The sequence below is a fragment of the Xiphophorus hellerii genome, chromosome 8, assembly GCF_003331165.1.
Source record: "Xiphophorus hellerii strain 12219 chromosome 8, Xiphophorus_hellerii-4.1, whole genome shotgun sequence".
Classification (NCBI taxonomy): domain Eukaryota; kingdom Metazoa; phylum Chordata; class Actinopteri; order Cyprinodontiformes; family Poeciliidae; genus Xiphophorus; species Xiphophorus hellerii.
In genome coordinates, this window is record NC_045679.1 from 21,249,791 (window position 1) to 21,276,157 (window position 26,367).

Here is a 26,367-nt window from a genome sequence, read left to right on the forward strand (position 1 = left end):
TGGTAGATAATGTTATCCATCAGTAATATAGAAAGCAAGAAAACACTCACTTTTATTGCCAGCATGTTATCCTTTTCTAAGAAATACACATGTATGATTTCCTAGATTTGACTGAAATGCATTTTATCTAAGAGATTTTTATGATCAGTCAAGTAAAATGAATATTTTTGGTAGTTTCTATGAAATTATGAAACAGTAAACAAAATATTTAATATTCTCTTTACTTGGAACAACAGGGATCCAAACGCCAAAAGCAACATTTTCATGGTGGATGACTTTAGATTTTACTATAGCCAAAATAAATGTGCTTTTTAATGCTGGCTTGTAGACTTCCCATGACTTTTATTAAGTTTACTCATCTTGGACAAAAATACACCCCCTGCCTTTTTGTAAGCAATTTTGTCTATGTTTTGTTAATATTGCCAAACATAACCCTTAATCAAATTTGTAGATTTAAAAAAAATAAACTAGCCACGATGAACCAAGTTCCTTCTCTGCTTCATGGACTCTGATTCCTGCTGCAAAGAGGCTTGCAGTTCTCATAGACATCTATAAATGTAATTTCCTGAAAGCCCTTTGGCATCTACAACAGCAAAGAGCTGATTAGTACCGACTTAATAAAGCAGTTTGTAAAGAATAGGTTTATTTTTTCAGCTGCTTCAGGCACCTACGTATATTTACATGCTGCAAATGTACACTCGCGCTACCAGAAAGGCAATAAAACTCCCACACCCACTCAATTCAAGTGAAGAGAAAATGAACAGAGAACATGAGAGAGATGAGCAGATACTACGTACTAAAAAACAGCATTCACCTCCTCCTCTCATCAATTCCCCTCACATGAATCCCTGAGCATCCATATATTCCTCAGCCATCCGATTCTAAAATGATCTCTGCATCAGGTGGGAACACAAAGCCACTTTACAGGTTATCACATTTACCATCCATGAATGCAGATGCTGCCAGTCAGGAGAGAGCTGAGGAGTGTGTGCGTGCGTGTTTGTGCGTGTGTGCTCAAACTCATGTTTATTTATGCCTCCCTCCTCATGCTTTTTATCAAAACACTCAGAAACACATATTTCCATTTTCAAAACATGATTAATTTTAATGCCTGTGTTCCATCTCATTTCAGGGAATCAAAAATGCAAAAAAAAAAAATCTCAAATAAATAAACAAACCTGTGCATGACACGAAAAAAAAAAAAAGAAAAAGGGAAATTAGGAAAATACAACAACAAAACCATGCATCATCGTGGTGATAAACGAAAAGCTGCATGTGAAGATGAGCAGCAACTTTCTTGGGAAAAGTTTAATGGCATGCTGTCTTGACGCGTTGGGTGAATTTCAGAGAAAGCGGCAGTATGTTCCTTTAGCCAGGGCTCTGGGAGGAAAGGGAGCAGTCATTACTGCTGCAAAGACACCACAGTGAGGCTGGGAAATATTGGGAGTGACATAAAGTCTAACTGGGATCCCCTTGAGAAACTGGGTCCTTTGGTGGCTGAAGAAACTGTCCGTCTTTTTAGGTTTGAGGTCCTTCACTGAACCTTTTCCCCACTGCTTCTAAATACTGTATAATTACATACACCAACCAAACAGCAGATAAATCCAGAGGCATACTCTGATGATTTGTAGTGCCACGTAGGTGCAAATCTATCACTTTAAAGAATGTTGTGTTAAAAAATTATCAAGAATAATGAACAATATTAAAACCACAAACCTGTTAGTAGCAGAATATTGCTAAAAAATGAAAACGTGGCGATAAATGTGAAAAATGGAGAAGAATTAGTAACATGAACTGTATGTCAATTCTGCTTTCCACTAACTGTGTGCATTCTCTGATTCACAGCATTTGGGATTGACAACAGTATTTTTCATCAATGGAATGAGTGATTTCATATGACTAATTTATCTGAACTGATTATGAATAAATGATTATGAACTACAAATGCACCCTATCGTGCCATGCAAAAATAATTTTTTCACATTTTGATACAACTACAAGCTTTAATGTATTCTTTTGGAACTTAACACAAAATCGTGCATAGTAAGAAAGTAGTTGGAAAAATGTTAATGGTTTTCAAATGTGTTGATAAGAAACAGAAATGCGTCAGATGCATCTTTACTCTGGGCAACAGGCCACTTTTAGATGTCCAATGAACCTCGGGTGATTAAAGCTGAGGTTCTGTGAAAGGCTTTGAACAAGGAGAGAGTACCTCATAAATGCAAAACTTATCAAGAGATGACCATTCACTTAAACTGACAAGCTGGACAGCATTTAACAGAAGTCAAGCCAGAAGTCACCTGAAATATGTTTTTGTAAAACAAATGTGAAGAAATGCATTATTTTTCTCCTACTATCCAATTATGCACTTCCAAATACAATATGCCAATGTTTGCTGTTAAAATGTGAAAAGGAAAGTTAAAAAGCATGAAAATATACAGTTTATAAATTGCAAATACCTCCTGAAATGTCTAACACAGGATCGACCTATGTTCCTTTTCTCATGCTGGTATTAGTACAAGTCTCTCTGCATCTCCTCTTCACCACATAATGGCAGCGGAACTGGACATTTCTACCTTTACTAAAAGAAACAGAAAAAAAACTATTTCAACCAGGCTGACAATTCTCCTGTCAAGTTCTGTTTTTAACAACTACAAACACCATCGTAGGTGCAAGGCTCCTGTCTGAACTGCCAACAATCACCGTGGGATTCTTGAGAACCATCTACACCGCGCAGCCTTCATTACGACCCTCGAGCTGAAACAGCAGGTTTCCGCGTTGCAACATTCATCAATCAGTCGTTTCCTTGTTCAAGATTCTGTCCAGCTTCCTTCTACCTGCTGTAACCATTGCCCACCTAACACAGCACAGCTTCTCCTCACGAAACAAAAACTACATACTCACCACGCTGGGAGGCTTGGTAGCTTTTCCTCAAATTTCACACACTTTAACATGTTTGTTTTCTAGTGTGTTTTTCAGCAGCCAACAGGTAGCTGTCCATTATTACAGAGACTTCAGAAGAGGGATCCCAGAGGTATTAGGGGGCTATAAAGGACTGTTTCTATCCAGCAGACTGAAACGTTGTCTGTCAGGCACAAAGAAAATATTACACCGCTGCATAACAAGGGCCCTATCCATGTGGACTCTTCAGTTCTATTAAACAATTTGCTGTGTCTTTGCTTTGTTTCAAATAAAGCCTAAAGAAAACAAAGAAAATGAAAACCTTGCTTAGGGAGTAAAATGATGCATGGAAGGTTAAGTTGGTCCAAGGCTGCTGAGGAGGACAATTAGGACAACACATAGGGAGAATAGGAGACAAATTGCAACAAAGAGTGTGAAGGAGGAGCAGAGTGGGATGAGAAGGATTACGGGGCGGCGTATCTCGCAGCCGAGTGGAGGAAAAAGAAACAAAAATAGAGCGAATAACTTGAGCCTGTTTTTGGAAGAGGCTCATTGTGGGGGACCGGACCACCTGCACCCACTCGGCGATGTCGACAAGCCTAATGAGATCTCTCTGCGACTGATTAGCCTGCCGATCCACCACAGGCTGTCACACCGGGGCTCACCTCTTCAGCACCACTATGCCTCGGTGTGCCAGCTGCTTCTGCCTCCGCGCTGACCGCTTTATCCCGAGAGGGGCCAACGGGGAGTCTTGTTAGATACAAAGACAGCGCAAGGAGAGCGGCAGGAAGTCTGATGTGAGATGAAGGCGCCAATAAAATAAAAATGTTCGGCAAAGAAAGTAACCGATTCACAAGTTCACACACATGCGCGCACGCAAACACAAAGGTCAATGGAGGACAGGACTTATTTGAGAGAAAATAATATCTGAATTATTCGAAAGAGGCCATTTCCTTACAAATATTGACTAATTAGTTATGTCAAAGTATTACAAATTAACATTAATTGCTTTTTATATAAAAATATCCCATAAGAAAGGATTTTTACAATACTTAAAAATTCTGAATTCTGAATTCTGAAGCTAGGCATATCCCCATATAATACAATTTTCCTCCCTCTATTATGTAAGAGTATAACAACTGTGGATACCAGGTGAAGTTTCTGATTCTCTTCAGGATTTGGATCTTGCTTTATTGTGTTTTTATTTGTATCATGATAAACTACAAGGGTTTCAAAAGTCTACAAACTTCTGTTAAAAAGCCAAAGGTTTGTGATGACAACAGAAATCCAATTAAAAACAAGACCATGATAAATTATTTTAAGTATTCCCAACAAAATAATGTAATATTTAACTTGATGCAATAACAAACATAAAATCCTTGTGATTCAATTCAGCATTTCTGTTCTCTTATGGCAGCGGTGTCAAACTCAGTTTCATTTTGGGCCATATGAAAAATCTTCCCATCAAACTGTTAACATATTAATAAACAGCTGTGATTGGATTTTGTGATTGTTTTTGTGATTTTTCTCGTCAAAATCACTGATTTTATGAAGCCAAATTAGAAATTTGTAAGAAAATTTTGTATGTGTGCTAATGTATGATGTTAAATGGGACATTTATTTATTAGTCGAATTGATCACCGACTATAACTTGGCATCAAGTAAGGTGGAGGCAGCTCATTGACCAATTTTGAAAAAAAAAAATTGTAATAAAAATCAGAAAAAATGTGAGGATTTGTTTATTTCATGTGAATTTTGAGGAGTTGTGAAAAAATGGAGGGACTCATTGATGTAATTTTAAGTCTAGAGGGCCACATAAAAAGCTATGGCAGGCCAGATTTGGCCCCCGGGCCTTGAGTTTGACACACATGTCCTATGGTAAGACTCACCATCCACATCTTGACTTATTTGTATTTGTCCGCTCTTCCTTGTCTGTCAGATCCTCTTGTTCATGAATTATCTGTCAAGTTTAGTTCTGGACTATGGCTTGGCGATTACAAAACCTAACTCTTCCTTTCTAATCTATTTTCAGCTTCAGCTTCCTACCAGTCATCCAATGGCTTTGGATTAAATCTGTAGTATTTCAATCAGTCTCCATCTAAGTAGGGAACTCCAGATTCATCTGAAGAAGAGTAGCAGCAGATCATAACACAGACACATCCACATTTCACTCCTTAAATAATGTTGCTGTTTTTCTTCTTCAACTTCATGCCAGCTCATTATTTTCTGTTGTGTGTTTGACGCCACTGTCTGACTGGGAGCATTACTGCAGTCAGAGAGCACGGCCCAGTTCGGTCAAAAAAAATCTTAGCAGCACACGGACATCATCAGAGAGTCCTAGAGGAGTTTAGTGGCACAGATGATGACTTTTATGTCACACAGGCTTCCCAGTGAACGGGCAGTACAGCGAACTCAGAGGCAGGAATTAGGCCTTTTAGCATCCTGGAGATTCAGCCTGAATTTAATAACCTGGAACCAGACATCTGTTCCAAAGAGTTTTGAAAACTTTTTTTTTTTTTTTTAAATAACTTCCAAAATAAAATATTGTATTAACCATTATTGTTGGTTGTAAACATGGAGACACTCTTTATTACAACCAGAAAACTGAAAATGACATGGATTATGATATAAGGCATAAATATACATACACTTAGGAAGGCTGCTAGTTTTATAACTTCTTCAGTTTAACATTTTGCAAAATATTCCATGTAATTAGAGCAGGGAATATTAGTCAGAGAAGAGATCGCAGATGTTGTTTCCAATCACAAATGTAGTACTGCAACACAAAGACATCAGAAAAGAAAATCCTCTCTTTTTCTGCTTCATGACAAATGTGCTTGATTTTGATTGTTGCCGTCTTAATCACAACATCCACCCTGTGATTATTGCAGCATTCACACATTTCCTGTTTCTGCACATTCGACAGGTCGGAATTCATTAAGATCCCAAATATTTGCCTCAGACTGACTGAACACAACATGTTTATAAATTCTCTCTGAATTTATATATAGACATGCACTTTTTTAATTTTTTTATTTTGCAAAATGTGATCTGATGGCTGCGGAACCAAGTATCTGTCTAAACGTAGGAGGATACTTTATGCATTATGCAGTAAGTGAGTGAGTGAAACCACTCTTTTATGTGAAGCTGCAGCTGTTAAAAGCAAAGTGTTGCTGTGGGTCAGAGACGTTTTAACTTGGACACAAAAATGCAGACAAAATGTTTAATTCAAAATCCAAACTACTGAATTAAAAACCAAAAGATAAATAAACCAAGTCAAATCCTACAGAGATGCCAGAAAGAGTAGCAACAACTAGCCAATCACGCCCTTCTTAATGAATCCCCTCTTAAGACACATTTATAATATGTTTGCCAACAAGGAGGAAGGTCGCTCGTGTAAGGTAAAATGAAAACATGGAACAAGTTAATGAACAGCAGACAACAAGGAGTCACATTTCTGGTAAACATGAGTAAAGGCAACATTTTTCACCTGGAATAGTTTGATGTATGTAATACAATATGCAAAAAACCCCAAAAAACATTGTTTTGCTATGTACATATCTTATCTTTATTATCGTTGATTTTTCTTTCCCTATTTACTGAGGAGTATTGAAATGCAATCTGCCACTTTACCTGTAAGAAACCACCAATCCTTTAGAGGTGGAATACAAACTTCTGAGATTATAAAGTTTAAGTAAAATATATATGCATTTGAAACAAGATACTTGTATACCCCGCATATATCACATGACATTTTTGTCTTACAGTCCGACATTAAATCAGACACTTTCCCTTTAAACAAGGAAGCAGTACGCTTGAGATGTTAACTAAAAATACATCTAGAGATGTGTCTCCAATCTCCAATAATGCTATTTATCAAAAACTTATAAAGCCATGACATGATTATCTAGACTTCCTGAAATTTCTTAAAGGTGTAGTAATCTACTGATCAGTGCAAGTAAACTTCTGAATTTGAAAAGAATATATAAACTGTCATCTATCTCCCATTACTTTGGTATCTTAGCAAACCTACATAATTTTCATTATCCTAACTCATCTGAAACAGGAAAGGCTTAACCTGATCTGAAGTCAGGTACTGAAGCATTTATAAATATGTACTATGTGATACACAGACCAATGAAAAAAAACATGTGCTCTGTTTTTAATTGTCTTCTTACATTTTTGTCACTTTTAAATTGTTGAAGTCAAACAAATTCAAATATCAGCCATAGATAACCTGACTGTACATAAAAACACAAAAATAGGCTATTTCTAGCATTAGTTTTACGTTCTAATTTTGAATAGGCAAAAAAAAACAAAAAACATTTTGACTCATTCAAAGGTGGACTTGTTGGTTTGCTTTGTCTTGCATTGTCTCACTGCATGACCCAAGCGCCAGGCAATTACATTTTCACAAAGGGTCAGTTTGGTTTGGCTTTTTGTACAACCACCTATAATTTCTGCTTGTGACCTCATATACTCTGAAGACTCTTTAATTTACACCTTTCAGTTGAAAATGTATCCGTATGTTACAACTGTTTTATCATTAATCATATCTCCTTTCCAATTATTAGTCTGGTGTGACTGTAGCTCTCATTCTGTATTGTCCTTGGACTTTCAATGCCTCCGCTACAGGCATAACATGTATAAATGGATATGTGCTGCAGCTCTGTACCTGGCAGGTCTACATGACAGCCAGCAGATGAAGGAGCCGGCTCATTACCACGTTTTCACCCTGGCATTCAGCTGGGATTGTGATAGCAATGTCAATGTGGGTGAATACTAATCCTAACATGTTTGTCCTAAAAGGCCTGTGTTCTGTGGGCGCTAAATATAATGTTGCCGAGAACAACTCAGACAAAGGGGGAGCTAAACAGACGTGGAGAACAAACAAACATCCGGGCTATGGATTTTGTGTTTCCCTGAGAAAAAAAAAAAAATCGAATACAGCGGTAGCTTAAAAACAACGCGTGCACACAGCTGACAGCCTGATGCCCGCCGGCTCCTACCTGACACTGAAGGAGCGCCGTGGGGTGAGGCTGGGGTCGACATCTGGCAGTGGCTGGTAGGAAAGGTCTGCTGACAGGGCAGTTCCAGATCCTTGGAGCAGCAGTGTGACGCGGTCAGGGAGCAACTCAGAGGTTTCAGAGGTGAAGGTGATGGAGAGGAGCTGGCCGTAGCTGTTGACTTTGTGACCCAGGAATTTCTCTGGTTGGAAGGAAAGCACAGGATGGATGTTAGGAAGTAGAGTCAAGTGAGTTTCATAATTAAAGTCTGAGCCAGTCTGCTCAAGTATAAACACAGATTTGTGTACAAGTTTGTTGTGGCGAGAGCCGACACAGTATATAATCCACAAAGTCCACCTGCAAGTCATTTTATCACAGTATTAATCTGGCTGTTCTGTAAACAAAGCATCATGGAGGCAAAGGGGCACACCAGACACACAACTGTGGAAAAGTTTAAAGAAGGGTTATGTTATAAAACAATATGAGTTTTTGAGCATTTCATGGAGAACTATTCATAATCTAAAAATTACCAACACGTTGCCATCCACTTACACTCACGGATCAGGAAATAAAAGCAATAATTCGGAGATGCAGTCATGAGGCTCATGGTAACTGAGCTGCAGTAATCTATTAACAGGACGACTATCAGTCTCATCCCAAATTTGGTATTCATGGAAATTTTTTTTTAAAAACATTTAAAAAAAGGAGGCCATTATTGAAAATCCTTTCAAATCATTTACTTCCAAGAAAGTATTTCCTATTTTTTGTGTTAATGCATCCCAAGCTTCCATTATTACATTTCCAGGAGATTTTGGTGATACCAAAATCTGGTTTTATAGCTGGTTTCATTTTATGCAAAACAACCAATATTATTACAATATTATTACAGCTTGGCAGATACTAAGTAAACAGCTGCTATAATTGTTGCCATTTAGTCTGACCAGATGAGACTAAAATTGAACACCTTGAACAAAATTCTTTGCAAGGTGAGAATATTTCACTCAACATCACTCAGAACAAACCATCTAACATCCTGTGAATCAAGGTGGTGGCAGCATCATGGTATGGGCATGACGGAGAAGCTGATCAGAGTTGATGGACAATAAAGGATGTTGAATACAGAGAAATTCTAACAGGAAGCACATAAGAGGCCTTTTTGTGAGACAGTAATCCTAAACATATAACCAGAGTCGCAACAGAATGTTTTGTATCTCTAATTATACTGAAACGTGGGGTAAGTGTTTATGAGAAGCCGAATTCATTTACATGGCACACTTTTTGGGAAATATTTAGAAAACTTTCCGTTCAGCTTTACAATTATAAACCATTTTAATGTTATTTTTGTTGTAATGTGGTTTTGAATTAATTTGGAAGGCTCAGCCTTTGACCAGATGTTTTGGATTTTTTGCTCATAAAATGAAAAACAGGGTGCTGTTTATTAAGCTCACACGAAGAATCTGTGTAATTATATATTAGCACATTTTTGCTTGGTCACAATAAATTAAAGACACCCTCAGACATTTCTACCACAAGTCACCAGTTTCCCACACTTAAAGCAGTCTAAACACAGAGCAGCAGAGTTTTTCTGTCTGAGTCTGAGGAATGCAGTCTAAATCCCCCTCCGTTAAAGGAATATGAGACATGTAAACAGTTTACTGAAAGTCTTGCATCAGTCACAGCACAACTGATCTGGTTTTCAAAGAACATAAAGTAAAAAATGCAAAATTACTTCCTGGATTCTTTTTTTTTTTCTTTTATTATTTTGCAAATTCAAAATAAAATGCAAAAGCTTCCAAGACATGTGTTGTTGTCACATTGAGTTGTAAGTCAGCCGTCAGACTTGTCAACACCCCTGCTGGCAAGTATGACAGCATGTGAATGCTGTTCGTTGGGAGCTTATAGTTATTCTGTTCTTGTTTGAAGGATTTCATTCTTTTTCTTTTTCATCCAAAAGGCTTTTAGTGTTGACAGATTCTAAGGAATTTGACATATTCATCTTCACCTTTACTCCAGTCTTCTATCACTCACATGTCGCGCACGTCTAAAGCATGAATAATCCACCTCCGTGCTTAACAGCTGGTGACATGTACTTTAAAGTAAGCGTTTATGTAAACATAGCAGTGCTCATCAGCACTGTACATATTAATCGTATTCTGCAATCCTCCAGGGTCCCCAAAAATGATATCATTTTCCATAATTGGTACATCAAAATGTTTCACATCCTAATGTAATGAAAATAACAGCTTTTTAAAAGAATTTTCCGAATCAAACTCGGCAACATTTTTTATACGTTTTCATTTTGCTTTAAAGTGAAAAGAAATGTGTTAAACATTGCCTTTACATCAAAGTGATTCTTTTGTCATCATATAAGTGACATCAATGTAAAATGAATATATTTCTAATTAGTTTTAAGATCAAATAGGCTTTGAACATCTACCTTCAATAAGCTTAGAATTGTGACAAAAACAAAAGTCTTAAAAAGTATGAATCCTACTAATAAGTTACTGTCACCATTAGCAATTTTCAGTAATATAAATACATTTATGCTTAAAAAAGTATAAACCCCAAAAGTTTATTGAATAAAGACTGATGACAAACAATATTATGACTTCATAGCTTTGTAAAAGCATGATGTGGCGGATCTTTTTTCAAGAAGTGAGCGTACGTAAAATACAGTGCAATCCTTGAACAAAATTCACTTGAACAAGATTCACCTCCTGCAATGCTTGAGCATACAGCCAGAAACACAGTAGACTGGTTTAGATCAAAGCATTCGGATGTGTTAATGCTCCAACATACTTCATCAGAATTGCCAAAATCTGCTCTGAGAAAGCACAACAAAAATTTCTCAACACCAGGCCCGGGTCAAAAATATTTCAATAGAGCTCTGTGCGAGGTGTTGTTGGAAGTTCGGTGGGGTGTTTTTTGCAGAAATGCACTTGAAAAGCAATGTTGATATTTTGCTCCTACTAGTCCGCTTCCACTATCCGGTTTTTGTATCTGCAGGAAACGTGGATACTTTAAGGAATGTTTATCTGACGTGGCGAGGAATTATGTACATTTGTTCAGTTAATCACTAAAGAGCTACTATAATATTTACACTGCTAAATAGCGAAAAACTCCTGTACGGAAATTGCAACATCATCATACACGGAGTAGGCTGTCTGCAGAAAAGTGTGGGGCTCTCTCCATGATCATTTTGTAAAGGCAAAACAGAGGATGCAGGGAGGGAGGGAGAACTTCAGCGGCCAGGGGTGTGACATACACTGGGTTGTCTCCCAGGTGGTCTGTGCAGTATATGAAAGGTGTGTTCAAATACAAACAAATCGAAACCACAAATTGTGTGTTGAGTGTTAGGCTTCAGATGAAGTCTTAGTCAAATGGGGAATCCATGGAAAGGCATTTGTAAGGATTTGGTTGCTTATTAAAATGCCTTGGAAACAATTAGAGCAAATTAACTGCAAAAAAAATAAATAAGTAGCCCACTGAGGATTACTAGTAACCAAAATTACTAACCCCAATGTACTATTAGGGTAATTAAACATACTATAAAACCAGGTGTCTTCAAGCCTAGGATTACAGGTCCTGTGTCCTCAAATTTTAAGATGTAACAAACATATTTCTGACCTCATATTTTTGTAAATGTTGCCATCAAAATCTATAGTTTCTTCAGTTTATGTTAATATGTAATATATATGATAAAATATGCTTTTTAATCGTATTTCTTGCTTGTATCAAGAACACAATTTTTAATATAAACATATTTTTCTTTTTGCAAAAGACGACTTCATATTCAAGTCATTTCACCGCATCCTTTATTTGCTCTTTAAAAATTGATAAAAATGTTCATACAATAACACAATGCTACCATTCTCTACCAGATGTGGTTAAGCGAGAGGGAAAAATGACAGGTTGCACGCTTGGTTGCCATCTTGTTTTTGTGCGTAATCGTGTGTGAAGTACATCCTGAACTCCTCGGGGGCTTAAGAGGGCTTTGCAATTGAGTGGGTGATTTTGCTTGTGAGGGGTCTGTGGCATCATTCAGAGCAATTCAGCTGTCTGATCAGCCAATATCTGTTCAACCAGGAGTCGGGCTTTTATTTTTCGTGCGGTGCCCTTGCGTGGCCCCCCTCTCATTGGCAGCCACACTGATGAATGTTTTTATCTCAACTGCTATTTAAATTGACTTTCTGATACCCTGAAATGAGGCACGTTGCTGCATTGGTAAAATATTACAGACTGCATAAACAACACGTACCATCTTATTTTAGTGGAATGCATTATTATGTCAGATTTGTCCTTTCCTCTCTCAGTCATATCGTGAATTTCATTTTAAATGAAACATTATGTCCTTCACACATTGCATTTGAGGTGCTTTACAATAAATCACAATACTATGTCAGCACAGTGAATGTTATTGCAGCAACAAGAGCGCTGCAATAACCTTGTGGCATAATTGTACATGTTTCAATTGAAACTACGTGCAATCATCTTCTGATTTACTTTGTGTATTCCGCCTTATTTTGATCTGACAGCTTCCTTACACATAGCCTTGTGGGAGATGCAAAAGTCTCTCCAGATCTATCAGATTGTCAGGACGGCTCCCTTCCATAACTTCATTCAGCTGAACCCAAAGATTTTTCTGTCCAATGTAGTTGTGAACTCTGGCTAGGTCATACCAAAACTGCTTCTTTTATTGATACAGATCTAGCGTTAGGCTCAATAACAGGCTACAAACGGAAAAACAGTCACTCTTCATCTTCAATCTTCTAGCGTGAAACTAAACTAAGTGTCTGGGGTAAAAACTAATTTCTATTTAGAATTGTTCATAATTTCATCCAACTTGTAAAAAGAAAAAAAAGTGTCCTTCCATTTGTGGAAAGGTAACACATACAGCATGATGCTGTCGCCACACTTTTACTACTCTGGGTGTGATGTTCTTCTGGTAATATGATGTATTGTTCTTGTGCCAAACATGCCTTTTGAATTTGAGATCAAAGGCGCGAGTTTTGTTCCAGAGAAACAAATTCTTAAACAATCTAGCGAGATTGTAGGCAGGCCTGATGCTTTCTTCGGATAAGAAAATAAATGTATCCTATAAGTCCAGCAGTAAGTCCACAACACAGGGGATTGCTGTCACATGGGCAACACAACCAGTATTTATCCAGAATTGCCTGCAACATCTTCCGACGTTTGGCAGCCTCAATGACCAGTTTCAGTTTGATCTTTTTTTATCAATCTTGCAGACATGTCACGTTTTAGTAATGTCCCTCTGGTTCCAGGTTTCCTTCAAATACCGATGAGTTTCTTTACTGTGCTGCAGTATAAAAATAGACTAGACACTGTACATTTTTTTTTATTTTTCTCCTGACTGAACTTTCTGCAAAGTGATTCTATCCATCCATCTATCCTTTTTCTTTCTAATATCTTCCTTCACACGTAGGAGGAAAAAATAAAGCTGAGCTTTCCTTTATGCAAGTAGCAGTGACAGGTTTACTGTGAGGATACATTAATGAGTAGAGCAGAGGACACGATTATTTATATTCATCATCCAACTTTAGGAGCGGGATTTGGAGGAAATGAGAACCAGGCAGTGATTCAATGACGAAGGCTTTTGTTCCATGGGTAATCGATAGTACTTTCTGTTCAATCCCGTAAGCCATCGCTCATGTCAGACAGACTTCAGATGCAAAGGAAATAGATAATTATTGCTAATCAGACACAAAGGGAGTGGCATGATAAACACCTGCAGTCCAGCCATCGGCATGGAGGACACAGACAGCATTCTTGCTTCGAACAAACACGTCTCTGAGGAGTTTGAGATCAATACCAGTTGAAAAGGCTAAACAAATTAAAACAGGAAATCTGTAGTGAAAAAGAAACAAGGCTTTCTTATTACATGCATTTTCAATTGGTGAGACGTTCCTCAGATGAGCCGAGTCACAAATTCACATCTGAACTAGTTAAGCGAGTAGGAATTACAAAACAAGCAACAGATCGAAACATTTCCAAGTTGTTGTTTTTTTTAGTCCCATTTTTGCAAGTTTAAAACATACAAAAAATAAAAATATATAGACATTTTGTTGATAAATTCCATTTTAGCTGTGGCAGTGTCTAAAATGAGTAGAGAAAAAAAACGTGTTCGTTTTTAAAAATGGTGGAAGGTAAAGGATTTTATACAATTGTTTATGCAGAGAATTTATGTGAAAATGACATCTGTGGATCTGGGAACCTTTGCAGTATATCTTCCCTCCTTTTATTTCTGCCTTTGTCGTGAATGATTACCATGGATAAAAGGCCATCAGCACCTCTAAATCGTAGGATGAAATGTGCTCTATATAAAACTCTGACCTGATTTAGCCCCCAGAACATCCAGAGGAGTTTGAAAACTTTTCATTCCTGACACCTTATAGCATATTTAGGTTTGTTTGTGTTAAAATAATCACATTACAAATGAAACCTCCAGTCCTTTTACTGCAGGTAAGTTATTTGTTCTAACCACTAATTTTTACCATTGCTTTAATTAAGTAAAAATGTATTTTTCTTTTTTTACAGGTTTTGAATCTTTTAATTTATTACTTATACGTGCAATATTTGAAGCTTACTTGCTAAAATTAGTCTAAAGTAATGCGCCATTTTCAAGTGTAGGACAAAGGATTTCCAGTTCCCGAATAAGAAAGCCCCTGAAAAGTGTGGTTTGCATTTTCATCCAGCTTCTTTTATTCTCAGACCACTAAATAAAATCCACTGCAAACAATTGTGTTGAGTTCATAGAACTATTAAGTACTGTGGCTTGAACCTCTGTATACTGTATTCTCATTTTTAAAATTTAGATAGAACCGTTGCTGTACAAATATAGTAATCACTTACAATTAACAACATCTAAAAATGAATAAGAATGCATAAAGAACTTTATCGTTTTGTGTTGCAAAAAATGTGAAATTGGAGATACTGTCAACAACACTCCATGCCAAACCAAACCAAGAATGACTGGTTATGATGACACACAGGAGTCTGAAAACACACCACCTCAATTTTAATGCACAGTGCAAAAACAGTTTCATTATTCCCTGTGATCTATAGAGGCAGTGCAGTCAGTGCATAGATCTAATTCTCACATTTCGCTTGCTTTGGAACTCTAATACAGAGTGGTGAAATTGCTACAAGGCTTTTAACAACCTCCTCCAGATGCTAATTAAGTCTCATCAGGTGCATAAGTAGCACCACCTGGTTTTTAAACAATTAAATGTCAGGTGAGGGATGACTGCTTTTGCTTTATGCACATTGGCAGGATTTATTTGGTTCCATATTGCTTTTTACAGTTTAGGACATTAAAGCAGGAATTAATTAAAACAGTCGCACCTCTGCAGTTTTTTGTAATATTTTTAACATCTATGGAAATCCCTTCCTTGTATTTTTATAAATGTCCAATAAGGCACTATTTAATTAAAAATATATGACCTTTTTTGGTTTTAACATCAACATTAATGTTAAAGTGAAGTTGCAGGTACACGAATCCTCTAAGACCACATGTTACTTTTTTCTTTTTCAAAATAAAAAGTCAAGCTTGTGGTATCATTTTCTTTTTTTTTTTCTTGCACTCAATTCAAATCAAACTGAGGCCAAAACAGGCATTCGGCAAATTGTGATTCTAGGTAGTATTACACCCCCAAGTTTTATGTATTTATATGAATATATTCGACTCTTCTGTTAACTCGCATTTCTGAAACTCTATAAAACCGCCTTGTTTTAAAACATGCTCTCTCCAGTGAGTCACTCAGACAAACACCACTCAAGCGACACTCAAAAGCGTAGCCTTTGCCAGCAGAAGATTACTGTTGTTTTAGAGAACACCCCCAGTAGAGCCACTGATTGAGGAACAGACAAGAGGTAATTACCCATATTTGGGGAGTGATGCACTGTAATACTGAGTAATGGGAGACTTCCATGTTCACAGAAAATAAAAGTCAATGGTTATTACATCTAACGTGATTAATTGGGAATATATATGGAATATACCTTGCATAACTGTGGGTAATGAGCCCAGTAATATAATTGTGTGATTAAGCTAGAATTTGCACCTAATGCTCCAATATGATTTCAAACATTTGTGTTCAGATGTAGCTTGTAGGTTGTTACAGTGCATGAGCGCCATTCATTTAAAATTAGGTGGTTTTTTTTGTTTTTTGTATGCGTTAGCAAAGACAGGACTACCAAAGCACAAGTGCAATAGAACAGCAAAAACAGCACCACTCGCAGTGATAAATCATTACACAGAAAATAAAACATAAACAACCAGTGGATTATTTGTTTAAAATTGTGATATGGTGCCTTTGCATGGCCATGAATTTATATAGATTTTAAATAGCATTATAAATTGAAGGAAAATGGCACTACACAGCAGGTGCAGAGGCTATAGTCCTCAACATAGTTGTCCCCAGTTCTACTTCCGGCCATTTACTGCATGTCTTCCCCTTCAGTCTGTCCTTCTTCCTGTCCGGTTACTAATGAATAAAGTCCAGTGGAGCCACAAAAACTGAAGAAAATTAAAGAAGTTTCATTCCAACTCCAGCTTAGTGTGCGTTAGATCCACAGGAAGCTAAAAGCATATCTGTGACCCGGCAACTCCTCGTCATATTCCTTTCATGACAATTTGATTACCAGATCAGTTTAGATAACTAATAAATCATTATTTTCGCTTGTTTGTCACATTAATATGTTTCAGAGGATCAATAAAATTTTAACATCAGACAATCATACGTAGTTCAAATGATGATTTCACTTATTAAAGCAATGAAGATATTCAAATCAAGCTGATCCAATATGGATAAAGTAATTGTCCCCAAATCCTAATAAGTCCTTGCACCACCATTGGCAGCAACAACTGCCATTATGCAGTGCCAACAACTGGCAACGAGCCTGTACAATTATTGGGGAATTTTTTTTGTCTATTCTTGTTTGCAGAACAGTTTTAAATTAGATTTGAATGCGGGGCTTTAGAGCATGAACAAACTGTTTAAGGTCGTGTGTCAGACAGTCTCAGTTGTTTTTAATCTAGAGTTTGACTAAGCAACCTAAAAGCCAGTTTTTTTTTTGTTTTTTTTTTAGTTATTCAGAGGTGGAGTTGCTGGTGTGTTTCAGATCATTTCCTGCTACACTTGACTTGATGTCCAGACATATTGCTTTAGGGTTTTCTGGTGCAGAATTTGTGGTTTATTCTAGCACCATGTTGTCAAACAGGATCTAAATTTACAGATACATCCGACAGACTGTAAATGTTAGATAAAGCAAGAATATGCTACTTGCTTACTTTCTCACTTAGGACAAAGGTTGGACCTCAGAACATTACTTGTACAAACTCTGAGCGGGCTAATACTATTTTCACAACAATGAACATACAACTCATACAAGGTACTAACCCTAAACATTTTGGGATTTGCCTCATCACATTCAAGCAGGCTGCAGATGCTTTCGTTTTACTCATATGTACACAAACTGCTGGTAAAAAATACCAGCTGTGTCATCGAGTGATTTCTTAGAAATGATCCGTGGGTTACCCAGAAAGGTTTCCCGCCTTTTGTCGTCTGATTTTCAACTAGTTTTCTTTCGCCTCTCGAAAAGATTAGAAGCCTGCTGACTTTGCCACTGCCGACAGTCTGCCAAAAGCACACCAAGCCGTACTCACAAGTGATAGATGTCTGCATAACTTTTGGTGAATAGTGGATGAGCTCCCAATCAATCAGAGGATTTAGGCTTCTCTTCACCTCAATTAAATCAGCTCAGTCTGATTAAATCATTGCTGCCTTGCATAAACACGAGTGCCAGTGAGGCTCCATCATTGGCTGCCATGGCAACAGTTTGAGGGCGAAGGCTGCATGGACAAACTGTTAACTTTTAAATGTTGCACTAGATAACCTGCGTGTGTACTTTACATAACAGAAAGCCCATCTATCAGGCCATCAATATTTATATACATTTGTCAGGGGGGGTTTAAACAGCAGTTTCAGGTTTTGCCACTCTGCCTCAGAACTGCTTAAAAATAAAAATAAACAGCATGGAGTGAAAACTGGATAAAACAGGAACAGTCACGCCAGCAGTTTGGCAGTATTTTAGATATTTAAAACTAAAAATCTAATTAATTATAGATAACCACTGACGAATGTATCACGATAAATTCTTACATCGCAATACATTTTCCAGCCATATCGCCCAGTCAATATATGATATGTCCATATATGGTTTTGTTGAAGAGATGACAATAAAGAACATAAAGCTCAAAAGGTTGATGTAAAATAAGAACCCCAGCACCCAACCTCCACTCCCAAATCAATTAAATAAGATTTAAGTGATTTAGAGAATTTGGCAGGAGTTTGGAAATTAAATCAGAATTTGTGAAGATCGGGATCAGAAGCACAAAGCTTTGACGAAAAACATCAGAAAACAGCCAATTAATTATTTCTTATGGGGGTGACTGCTTTCATATCGGCAAATATTTAAATGAAGTCAAATTTACTTGCGAGTAAGGTACTTCAAATGAAAACAGGCAGAATATTTATCCATCTCTCACCCATTTATTATCTTTTCTCTCGATTTTCTCACTTCCTTATAATTTTTGATTTTCCATGTTTCCAGAAGGCAATGCCACAAGAAAAACTTTTACGCGTGCCAGGCTGCAAGTACCTTTTGCAGCAGCTGTGCTTGAATACGAGTGTCAGGAAGCCAAGGGATGTTTATAAAGGGTCTTCTTTCTCTCATGAGTTTAGCATAAGGATAACCATATTCTGCTCCGCTGCCTTCTGCTACAGGCGAAGTTCATTAAAATTCTGTCCTTTTCTTCACATTTGTCCTGTTTTCTTTGAGCCCTGCTCCCGCTTCAGGCTTAGCAGGTCGGGTTGTTCTACAGATAGGAAGAAAGATCAACATTACAGGCTTTTCAGCAGGTGGCTTCGAGGTCCTGAGATGCTCGATGTCCCCGTCGGTATGAAGCGCCGCCTCGCCAAGACAGCCGCAGTCGCTGTCCAGCATTTTCAAGTGGCAACAGAAAATATTGAATGCAGGACAAAAGCAACTGTTTTGGGACAGACTTTTTTGTTTGTCACTAACACTTTCTGGCAGCCACGCTTAAAGTTGCTAAAGGGACTGGAAATCCATTTGCACCAAGTGTTAGGCAGACATTTAGGATAAGATGGGGAAAAAAATGTGGCAAGACTTAAGAGTACAAGTTTCTCTAAGTGCAGACACAAAAACACGCTCACGACCTGCATTCATTTATGACGTGACGGATTTAAACTGAAGCAAAAAAAATAAATAAAAAGAAAAGATCGAGAGGAGGCAATTCAATATGTTTACAAAAATAAAACATCTTCATGTCGGGGGGAGGAAAAAAGAAGGAGCAATTTTGACATCACAACTGGTGTAAGCAACATGCTGGCTTAACTGTCAAGAGGAATACAAAAATAAATAAATAAAAGTTGAGTGCAATTCCGCCTTCCAATTTCTTTTGCACTGTCTGAAGCTCTCCCAATTCTGGCCGACCGTCTTTGTCAATAACTGTTGAGAAAAACATCTGCAAAGTACTGTCCACTGTTTGGCAAGGGCTGGAACAGTTCCTCATTTTCCCTGGAAAGCCAGTAAAATTACCAATTATTAAATATGAGCAAGCCCAAGAGAAACTAAAGTAAGAAAAAATAATAATAATAAAAAAAACACGCATTCAATCACAGAATGGCATTTTGTGTGATGCTAGATGCTGTGTTGTCACTCAGAATTATCTCCAACGCTTGTGAAGACGGACAGTGGAGGGATTTCAGTGCAAAAATGCAAATTAAAAATAAAAAACAGCCCAAGTAGAGAGAGGGAAAACTAGAGCCGTCTCCAAAGCAGCTGCCACTTTGGTGTAATCTTTAAAGTGACTTCGCACATGCTCAACTATGAACAAGGCAAGAGAAAATGAGATCATTATTAGTAACGCCACTGTAACAGATGTGTGTATACATTATGTAGAGAAAAACCATAAACAAGCGCTGCACAAAGTAGATAACCATACTGTCGTGAAGCTATTCATAGGCAGTTGGGATACTAATCTGTGCAACATGGTCTTCAGAGACACCAAAGACTAGGAAAATAACAGCAGCCGTAAAGAAAAATAAATAAATCATCATTAACTATACATTTCCATGTTTATTAATGTTTACTATCTGTCAAGGCATACAATTATTCAATTTAGAGTTATATGCACAGACTGACAAATTCAAACTGGCATGTCAGTAACTCAGCAGTGCATTTTTAACGACGTTTGACAAATTATGCCAGACCACCATGCTTTGTCGCAGCCTCTTTCAGCACAGCTCTTCTCATCCGTCTAAAAAAAAAAAAAAAAGACACCCCAAGATGAAGTTGTTCTCTGTGATCACGCATTCTGGGCATTAAAAACCCCAAGACTTCAGGGTTAATGGGATTGCTCCTGTTTTGCTTCTGGCTGAGGTCTGAGTGATGGCCGGAGGGAATCTAAGAAGATGGCCAAAACCGGCTTAGTGGAGACAAGAGGAAGTCAAGCCAATTTTCACTTTGTTGGTTCTCCAGCTTTGCCAAGGCATCCAATTCCATCAGGCGTTTGCTGCTGGGGCAGCTGATGAAAAGGGGCTCAAAGTCTAGTAGCTTGGACAGATTATTCTCTTATCTTCTAATGGCTCTGAGAGGAGATTTTTTTTTGGAAGTAATGATATCAGAATAACCATCATATGAACTGCAGCCAAAATGCAGGAGTACAGAGAGGAACAACAAGGATGAGCAAAAGACATTACAAACTATTACATCTACCAGCTGGAGGGTTTTTTAAACATATATATTGTATCTTTCAACAACATTAACTAAAATAATTTAAAACATATTTAGTGCATCATAAATAATAATAAAATTTCTTAAAATTCATTGGATGTAGAACAAAGCATTAAAATATGTCTTCAGTGGAGATTTAAAATGTTCCAGTGCTTGTACACATCTAATATTTAGAGGCAGACTATTCCAGAGTCTGAAGTCTGGCCTAAAAAAGTCTCCGTCTCCTCAAGGTTTGAGTGAAAATCTTAGGATGAATAAATGAGATAAGTAACTTTTTAGTGAAGTCTCCCACAGAGGAATAAACTTTTAAATTTTCCGAAAAACTGTCATTTGTGCAGATCACACTTTTTTTTTTATAGTCTTCAGTTTTTGGAGGTGATTGAGCTGATGAGGTGTATTGATACATCCAGCAACCTTAGTTAAAAGTAACATATTATTATAAGTACAGTAGTTGTTGGCCTTCTACGCTCTTATTTATTTTTCTACAAACCCACTGTGAAATGACAGCAGTCTACAATAGTTGGGATGAAGGGAGCTATTACTGATAGTGCCTTCACAGAACATAGCTTTCAATTCAATAACCATCTCTTTAAAAGCATAACCTGTGGTTTTAAATCATATTATCAAGACAGAAATGATTTAGTTTTTACAAGATGACTGCTTTTCACTGTTGGAAATTTTTCTAAGTAGCTTAATATGTCTTTCATTTAAGGAGAAGAAAAAACTAAGTGGCCTGATTGCAGCAACTAGTGGAGGACTGGCAGCTCTATATCCTCCACACATACTAGAAGAAACTCCAATCTCTCCAGTACTGTTTTGCACTTCATGAAAATAAGTCAAAGTAAGTTGACAAAGTGTTCAAATTAGAAAAATCCACATAAAATCATTTTTAAGGACTCTACATTTCTTGCAACTTCAGGAATCGATGTCACAGGAAAAACTGCAAAAATCCAGATTCACCAAACTCCTGCCACCACACCGCAGCAAAAATCAATTTTAGTTCCACATTTCAACACAGACATTATTTTTCATTATACTGAATTATATTCCTCCACTGAGCTTAAAAATATCAATCCAATTTTATTGAATTTTTGATATGTTTGGTGTTTTGCTTTCCGACTCACCGGGGGCTCTGTAGAAACCGGTGTCTTCCTCATTAAGAGGCAGCAGGTAGACTTCACCTTCCTTCCACAGCAGGGGGTACTTCAGGCCTCCGGAGAACTCTCCCCACCAACCATCCTGATCTGTGACCAAAGGGAGTTTTGACATTCAAAATATTATCCTGTTTCAGCGATATCATTAACAATTACAGCTGGAAAGGTAATGTTGCTGTACAGATAACTTGAAATTAAAGTTTTGAATATTAAATTGGTTCATCTTTGTTATATGCGCCACTACACACCTAAGCATCAAGGCAGTCCACATATCCATTAGTGTCTGTTTGTTTGGAGGGTTTCTATTATTGTAGAGGAGGCTTTTCTGAGTTTTATCAAAACTTTTAGCATGCTTTTGTGTTAAATTCTTGCAGTTTTTACTGTTTATACATTAAAAAATGGATGTTAGCTGTGTCTTCATTTGTTTGACTAAATTTCCTTTACAAACAAAAATTTTCAGCTTTCATTAGGTATGGTTCAATTATTGAGTGCACTGCAGATATGTGTGCTCCAGTTGCATGATACGCTGCTGGTAAAAATAAATAAATAAATAAAAAGGTTTTTATTTCACGCTTTGGGTTGAGCTTTTAAGAATTTCCAGAACAAAGAAAACCACATGTTTTCACAGGAAACCACACTTTCCCTCCTGTGAATGAGATAGTATTAGGATATCATAGCACTTTTTGCTAAAGTTTAAAACTGTTAAATTACCTAGAGACAAGATTATTTTAACTGAGCAAATGGTCTCTCAGTTAATAGTTTGAACCATTTACATAATTTGATTCCAGAGATTTGACACCTGAATGCATAATTAAATTGGGAAAAAATGCTTTGTGTATATATATATATCTATGTATATATATATATATATATATATATATATATATATACATAGATATATATAGATATATATATACAGTATATATTACAAGGTGAATAGTAATACAAGGTGAATTCATTTTTATTTCAATGCTTAATATTCTGCATCTATAATTTTAGGCTTAGCAGCTTAGGTGATTTACTTGACTTCTCTTCTAATAACTAAAATAATGAATAGCATTCATCAAACATGGCTTGCAGTACATCTTAGGACAGTACCTACAAATAAATTAATACATTTGACATCTTGGGTGATTTTGGTTCATAAATGTTTCACATGCTTCAATGTAAGTTGAGGGACATATTATGCAAAAAAAAAATCATCTTTTTAAATCCTGCATATTTCCTATTTTGTAACTTACAGACATGGTTTCAGTATCATTTTGTATTTGTTGATAAACTTTCAGATGCGGCAATTCATTTTGCCATCTGAAATGTGCTGATATGGTTCCTACGCATATTGCAAGATCTGATCATAAAAAGGTGAGTAAATAGCCAGCTGAATTAAACAAAGCAAAGAGTATAGCACAATTGAAATGTATGCATCAAGCTGAATGTATGCAGAAATAATTTATCTATGTATGCAGGTTGATTAGCTTTGACATACCTTCAATGAAGTCTGAGGTGATGTCAATGGCTCTGTAGTGATTGGCTGAGTAACAGGCGAATGAGTGACCAAAGCAGAAACATGGCTGGCACCCTGCTGGGTGCTCTCTTTGCATGTTGAAAAATCCTGGCTTGCATCTGTAGGTTCATACACAAATGCACGCACAATCATCGTCAAAATAAAACCCAAGATAACCCACATCTGCTTTCGAGCAGTTTAATGCATCCCACATTCTCACTGTCTCTTAAGGTTTAGCCGCAGAGACGCTGGCTGATGCGCACTGCGGGGCTGAGGAGGAAAAGGAATAAGTGAGTTCAGCCGTGAGGTCCGCGAGCTCTGACCTATACACAGCTGCTGGCATATGGGTGGGACAGGAACACTGCTAAAAATCACCCCTTGCACTAGTCACATTACACAGGAGAGGAACTTGTTCAATGAGCTGTGAAATTCAGTGGGAAGAAAAAAAAAAGTCAAACAGGGACCATGGTATGATTCAGTGGTCCAGGAGTGGGAGACGTGGAGCCGTGTGTGTTTCCAGTGAAACAATGAGTGCATCAGTTTGATCGTGTGTCCTGGAGGGAAATATAAAAGAGGGAAACGCTTGAATACACTGTGGTACTTGGGAAAATAGACGACAGCAAACAAAATGGGTTGAAGTTTTACCTTCTCTTCCTTTACTTTTTTTCCCCCCCCATTTTGCTGCATCTGTTTAAAGTGGTGACCTACCTTCTGAGGATAATCGGTGCAATTCATGTTGGCGAACATTATTTCCCATTATTACAAAAGATGTTATTTTACAGTTGAAAGCAAAAAAACATGAGTTGTTCTTATTATGAGGGACTTAAATAGTTACCCTAGCAACCGTACATACGCACGTAGGTGACATAAGCAATAAACTTCTCACCCACCTATTGCAGCTCTGCCCCTCCACGTTTGGCTTACAGTAGCAATGCCCATCCAGGGGGGAGCACTGATCCAAACTCCCGCTGGGCTCGCACTCACACGGCCTACAGACAAGTGATGTAAAATGGAATATTTTTAAATCTGCTTATGAATACATATTTACATAGAACAAATATTTCAAAGGATAAAGCGTCACATCTGAAAGAAAATTAAAAAACGGCTCTATATTTTAGTGATTTATCTTCACTGTCATCATATGGAGAAGATTTACCAGCGTCTCATTTCAAGAGGGAGTTAATGTCGGGGTTATTGCTGCCATTGACGTTTCTTTGTTTCTCTTTTACATAGATAGAAACCTCTGGATTAAAGCCTCTGTGTTTAGATGTGTCTGTTTAACACGGAGTCATTCACAGAGCTATTGCTGTCGTTAACGTAGGGTACTCTGCTTCTAATGAAAAGGACTCCCTGTATTTAACCTTGTCTTGTTAAGAGGTAAAACTAATGATGGCTATCTTGCAGCCATTAACTAAATATTATATGTTCTATTCAACAGAACATACAATATATATTATATGTTCTGGTTCAGTGTTTTATATTTGTTTTAGCCAAGTCTTTTTCCTGTACCAATTCAAGAGATCAGCGTTTAAGTTTCTAAAAGAAGAAACAGACCAGGTAAAAACTGCATCCTTGGAGTTCATGGCACAAAATCACTGCAAACCAAAAGGAATGTAGATTCCCCCACCCCAAGAAACATCTTGTTGAACCCCATGCATGTTGTTTGCAGGCTCTCCTCATGCACCTCTCTAAGTACTCAATCCAGCTTTTGCCCACAGTCCAAAAACATCCATGTTAGGTTAAACTTGTCTTCCTAAATTGCCCTTGGGAGTGAGTGTACCTGTGCATGGTTGTTAATCCTGTGTCCCTCAGTGTTACCCTGTGATGAACTGGCAACCTGTCTACGATGTACTGTCACCAATGACCCCCTAGCACAGCATTTTGGAAAGACAACATCACACCAATGGTCAAACACAGCGGTGGTGTGATGGACTGGGTTTGACTTGTTGCTTCATGACCTGGATGACTTGCCTTGATTGATGGAGTGATGTCCCCTGGAAGGAGAACATCTGCCATCAGTTTGTGACCTTAAGTGCAAGCACACTTGGGTTATTTGGCAGGACAGTGATCCAAAGCAGACCAACAAGTCTATGTCTGAAAGCAGCACTGACTAAAATCTGACTGCATGTTGGCTGTGGCATAAACTTAATTGGACATTTCATGATCAAAAACCCTTCATTCTGAAAGATGCAAGGGTGATAAAAAGAAAGAACAGAATGTAAGGGGGGAAGTACGTTTTCTCAGCACTGTAATTGAATAGAAGATGGAACAGTTTGCCATGTAAAGTGCCTTCTGTGAATTGGTGCTACGAAAATAAACTGAAAGGAATTACATTTAAAGAGACATAACACATAGTGCTATTTTATAGCATAATAAAGTAACATAATACATTAACATAATTAACATAATAAAGTTTATGTTAACTTCAGCTGTTAAAAAAATGCTATATAAACATCAAATATGACTTCAAAGTTTACTTCCCAATTTAAAGCCTTGAAATTAGGCCTCTGTCTCTTTAAAAACGCTCTCTTTCTGAAACTCCGCCTTCAGGAAGTCATTCATTAACCCTTTAACAATGTTTAACCAGAGTTACACTGAGAAGTAGCTCCTATAATGAGCTCAGCAGATGCACAGTTCCATCAGGGGTTTGCTAATTGCTGTTGGCTAATCTGAAGGAGCTGAGTGGAGGAGTTGCAGGGGGAGTGCTGCTGTGACATGGAAGCTCGGATGCATGGAAACTGCAGCTCCTCGTAGGAGCCTTGAAGGCGCTGCTAGGTCCTCCCAGGCGTTTTGCACAGCTGAATGGTTGCCGTGGGAGATTAAAGGATTTTTCAAACATGCATGAAAGAATCAAAGCAATACTCCAAGTATTTGTTTGATGAAGGAATAACATTATAACAAGATGTAAAGCTCAAAAAATGTACATTTTACATGATACTTCCCCTTTAATAGAATATACTACAGC

General features: G+C 37.5%; 1 protein-coding gene across 1 annotated transcript in view; it reads right to left on the minus strand.

The window, feature by feature from the left end:
• Positions 1-26,367, minus strand: part of lamc3 (laminin, gamma 3) — a 131,570-nt gene that overhangs the window by 51,504 nt on the left and 53,699 nt on the right. The window contains exons 7-10 of the mRNA XM_032570011.1: positions 24,293-24,391; positions 23,385-23,521; positions 21,869-21,988; positions 7,911-8,109 (exon numbers count right to left, since the gene is read on the minus strand). Coding sequence (XP_032425902.1) covers positions 7,911-8,109; positions 21,869-21,988; positions 23,385-23,521; positions 24,293-24,391 — 555 coding nt within the window. The remainder of the gene's footprint in view (positions 1-7,910; positions 8,110-21,868; positions 21,989-23,384; positions 23,522-24,292; positions 24,392-26,367) is intronic.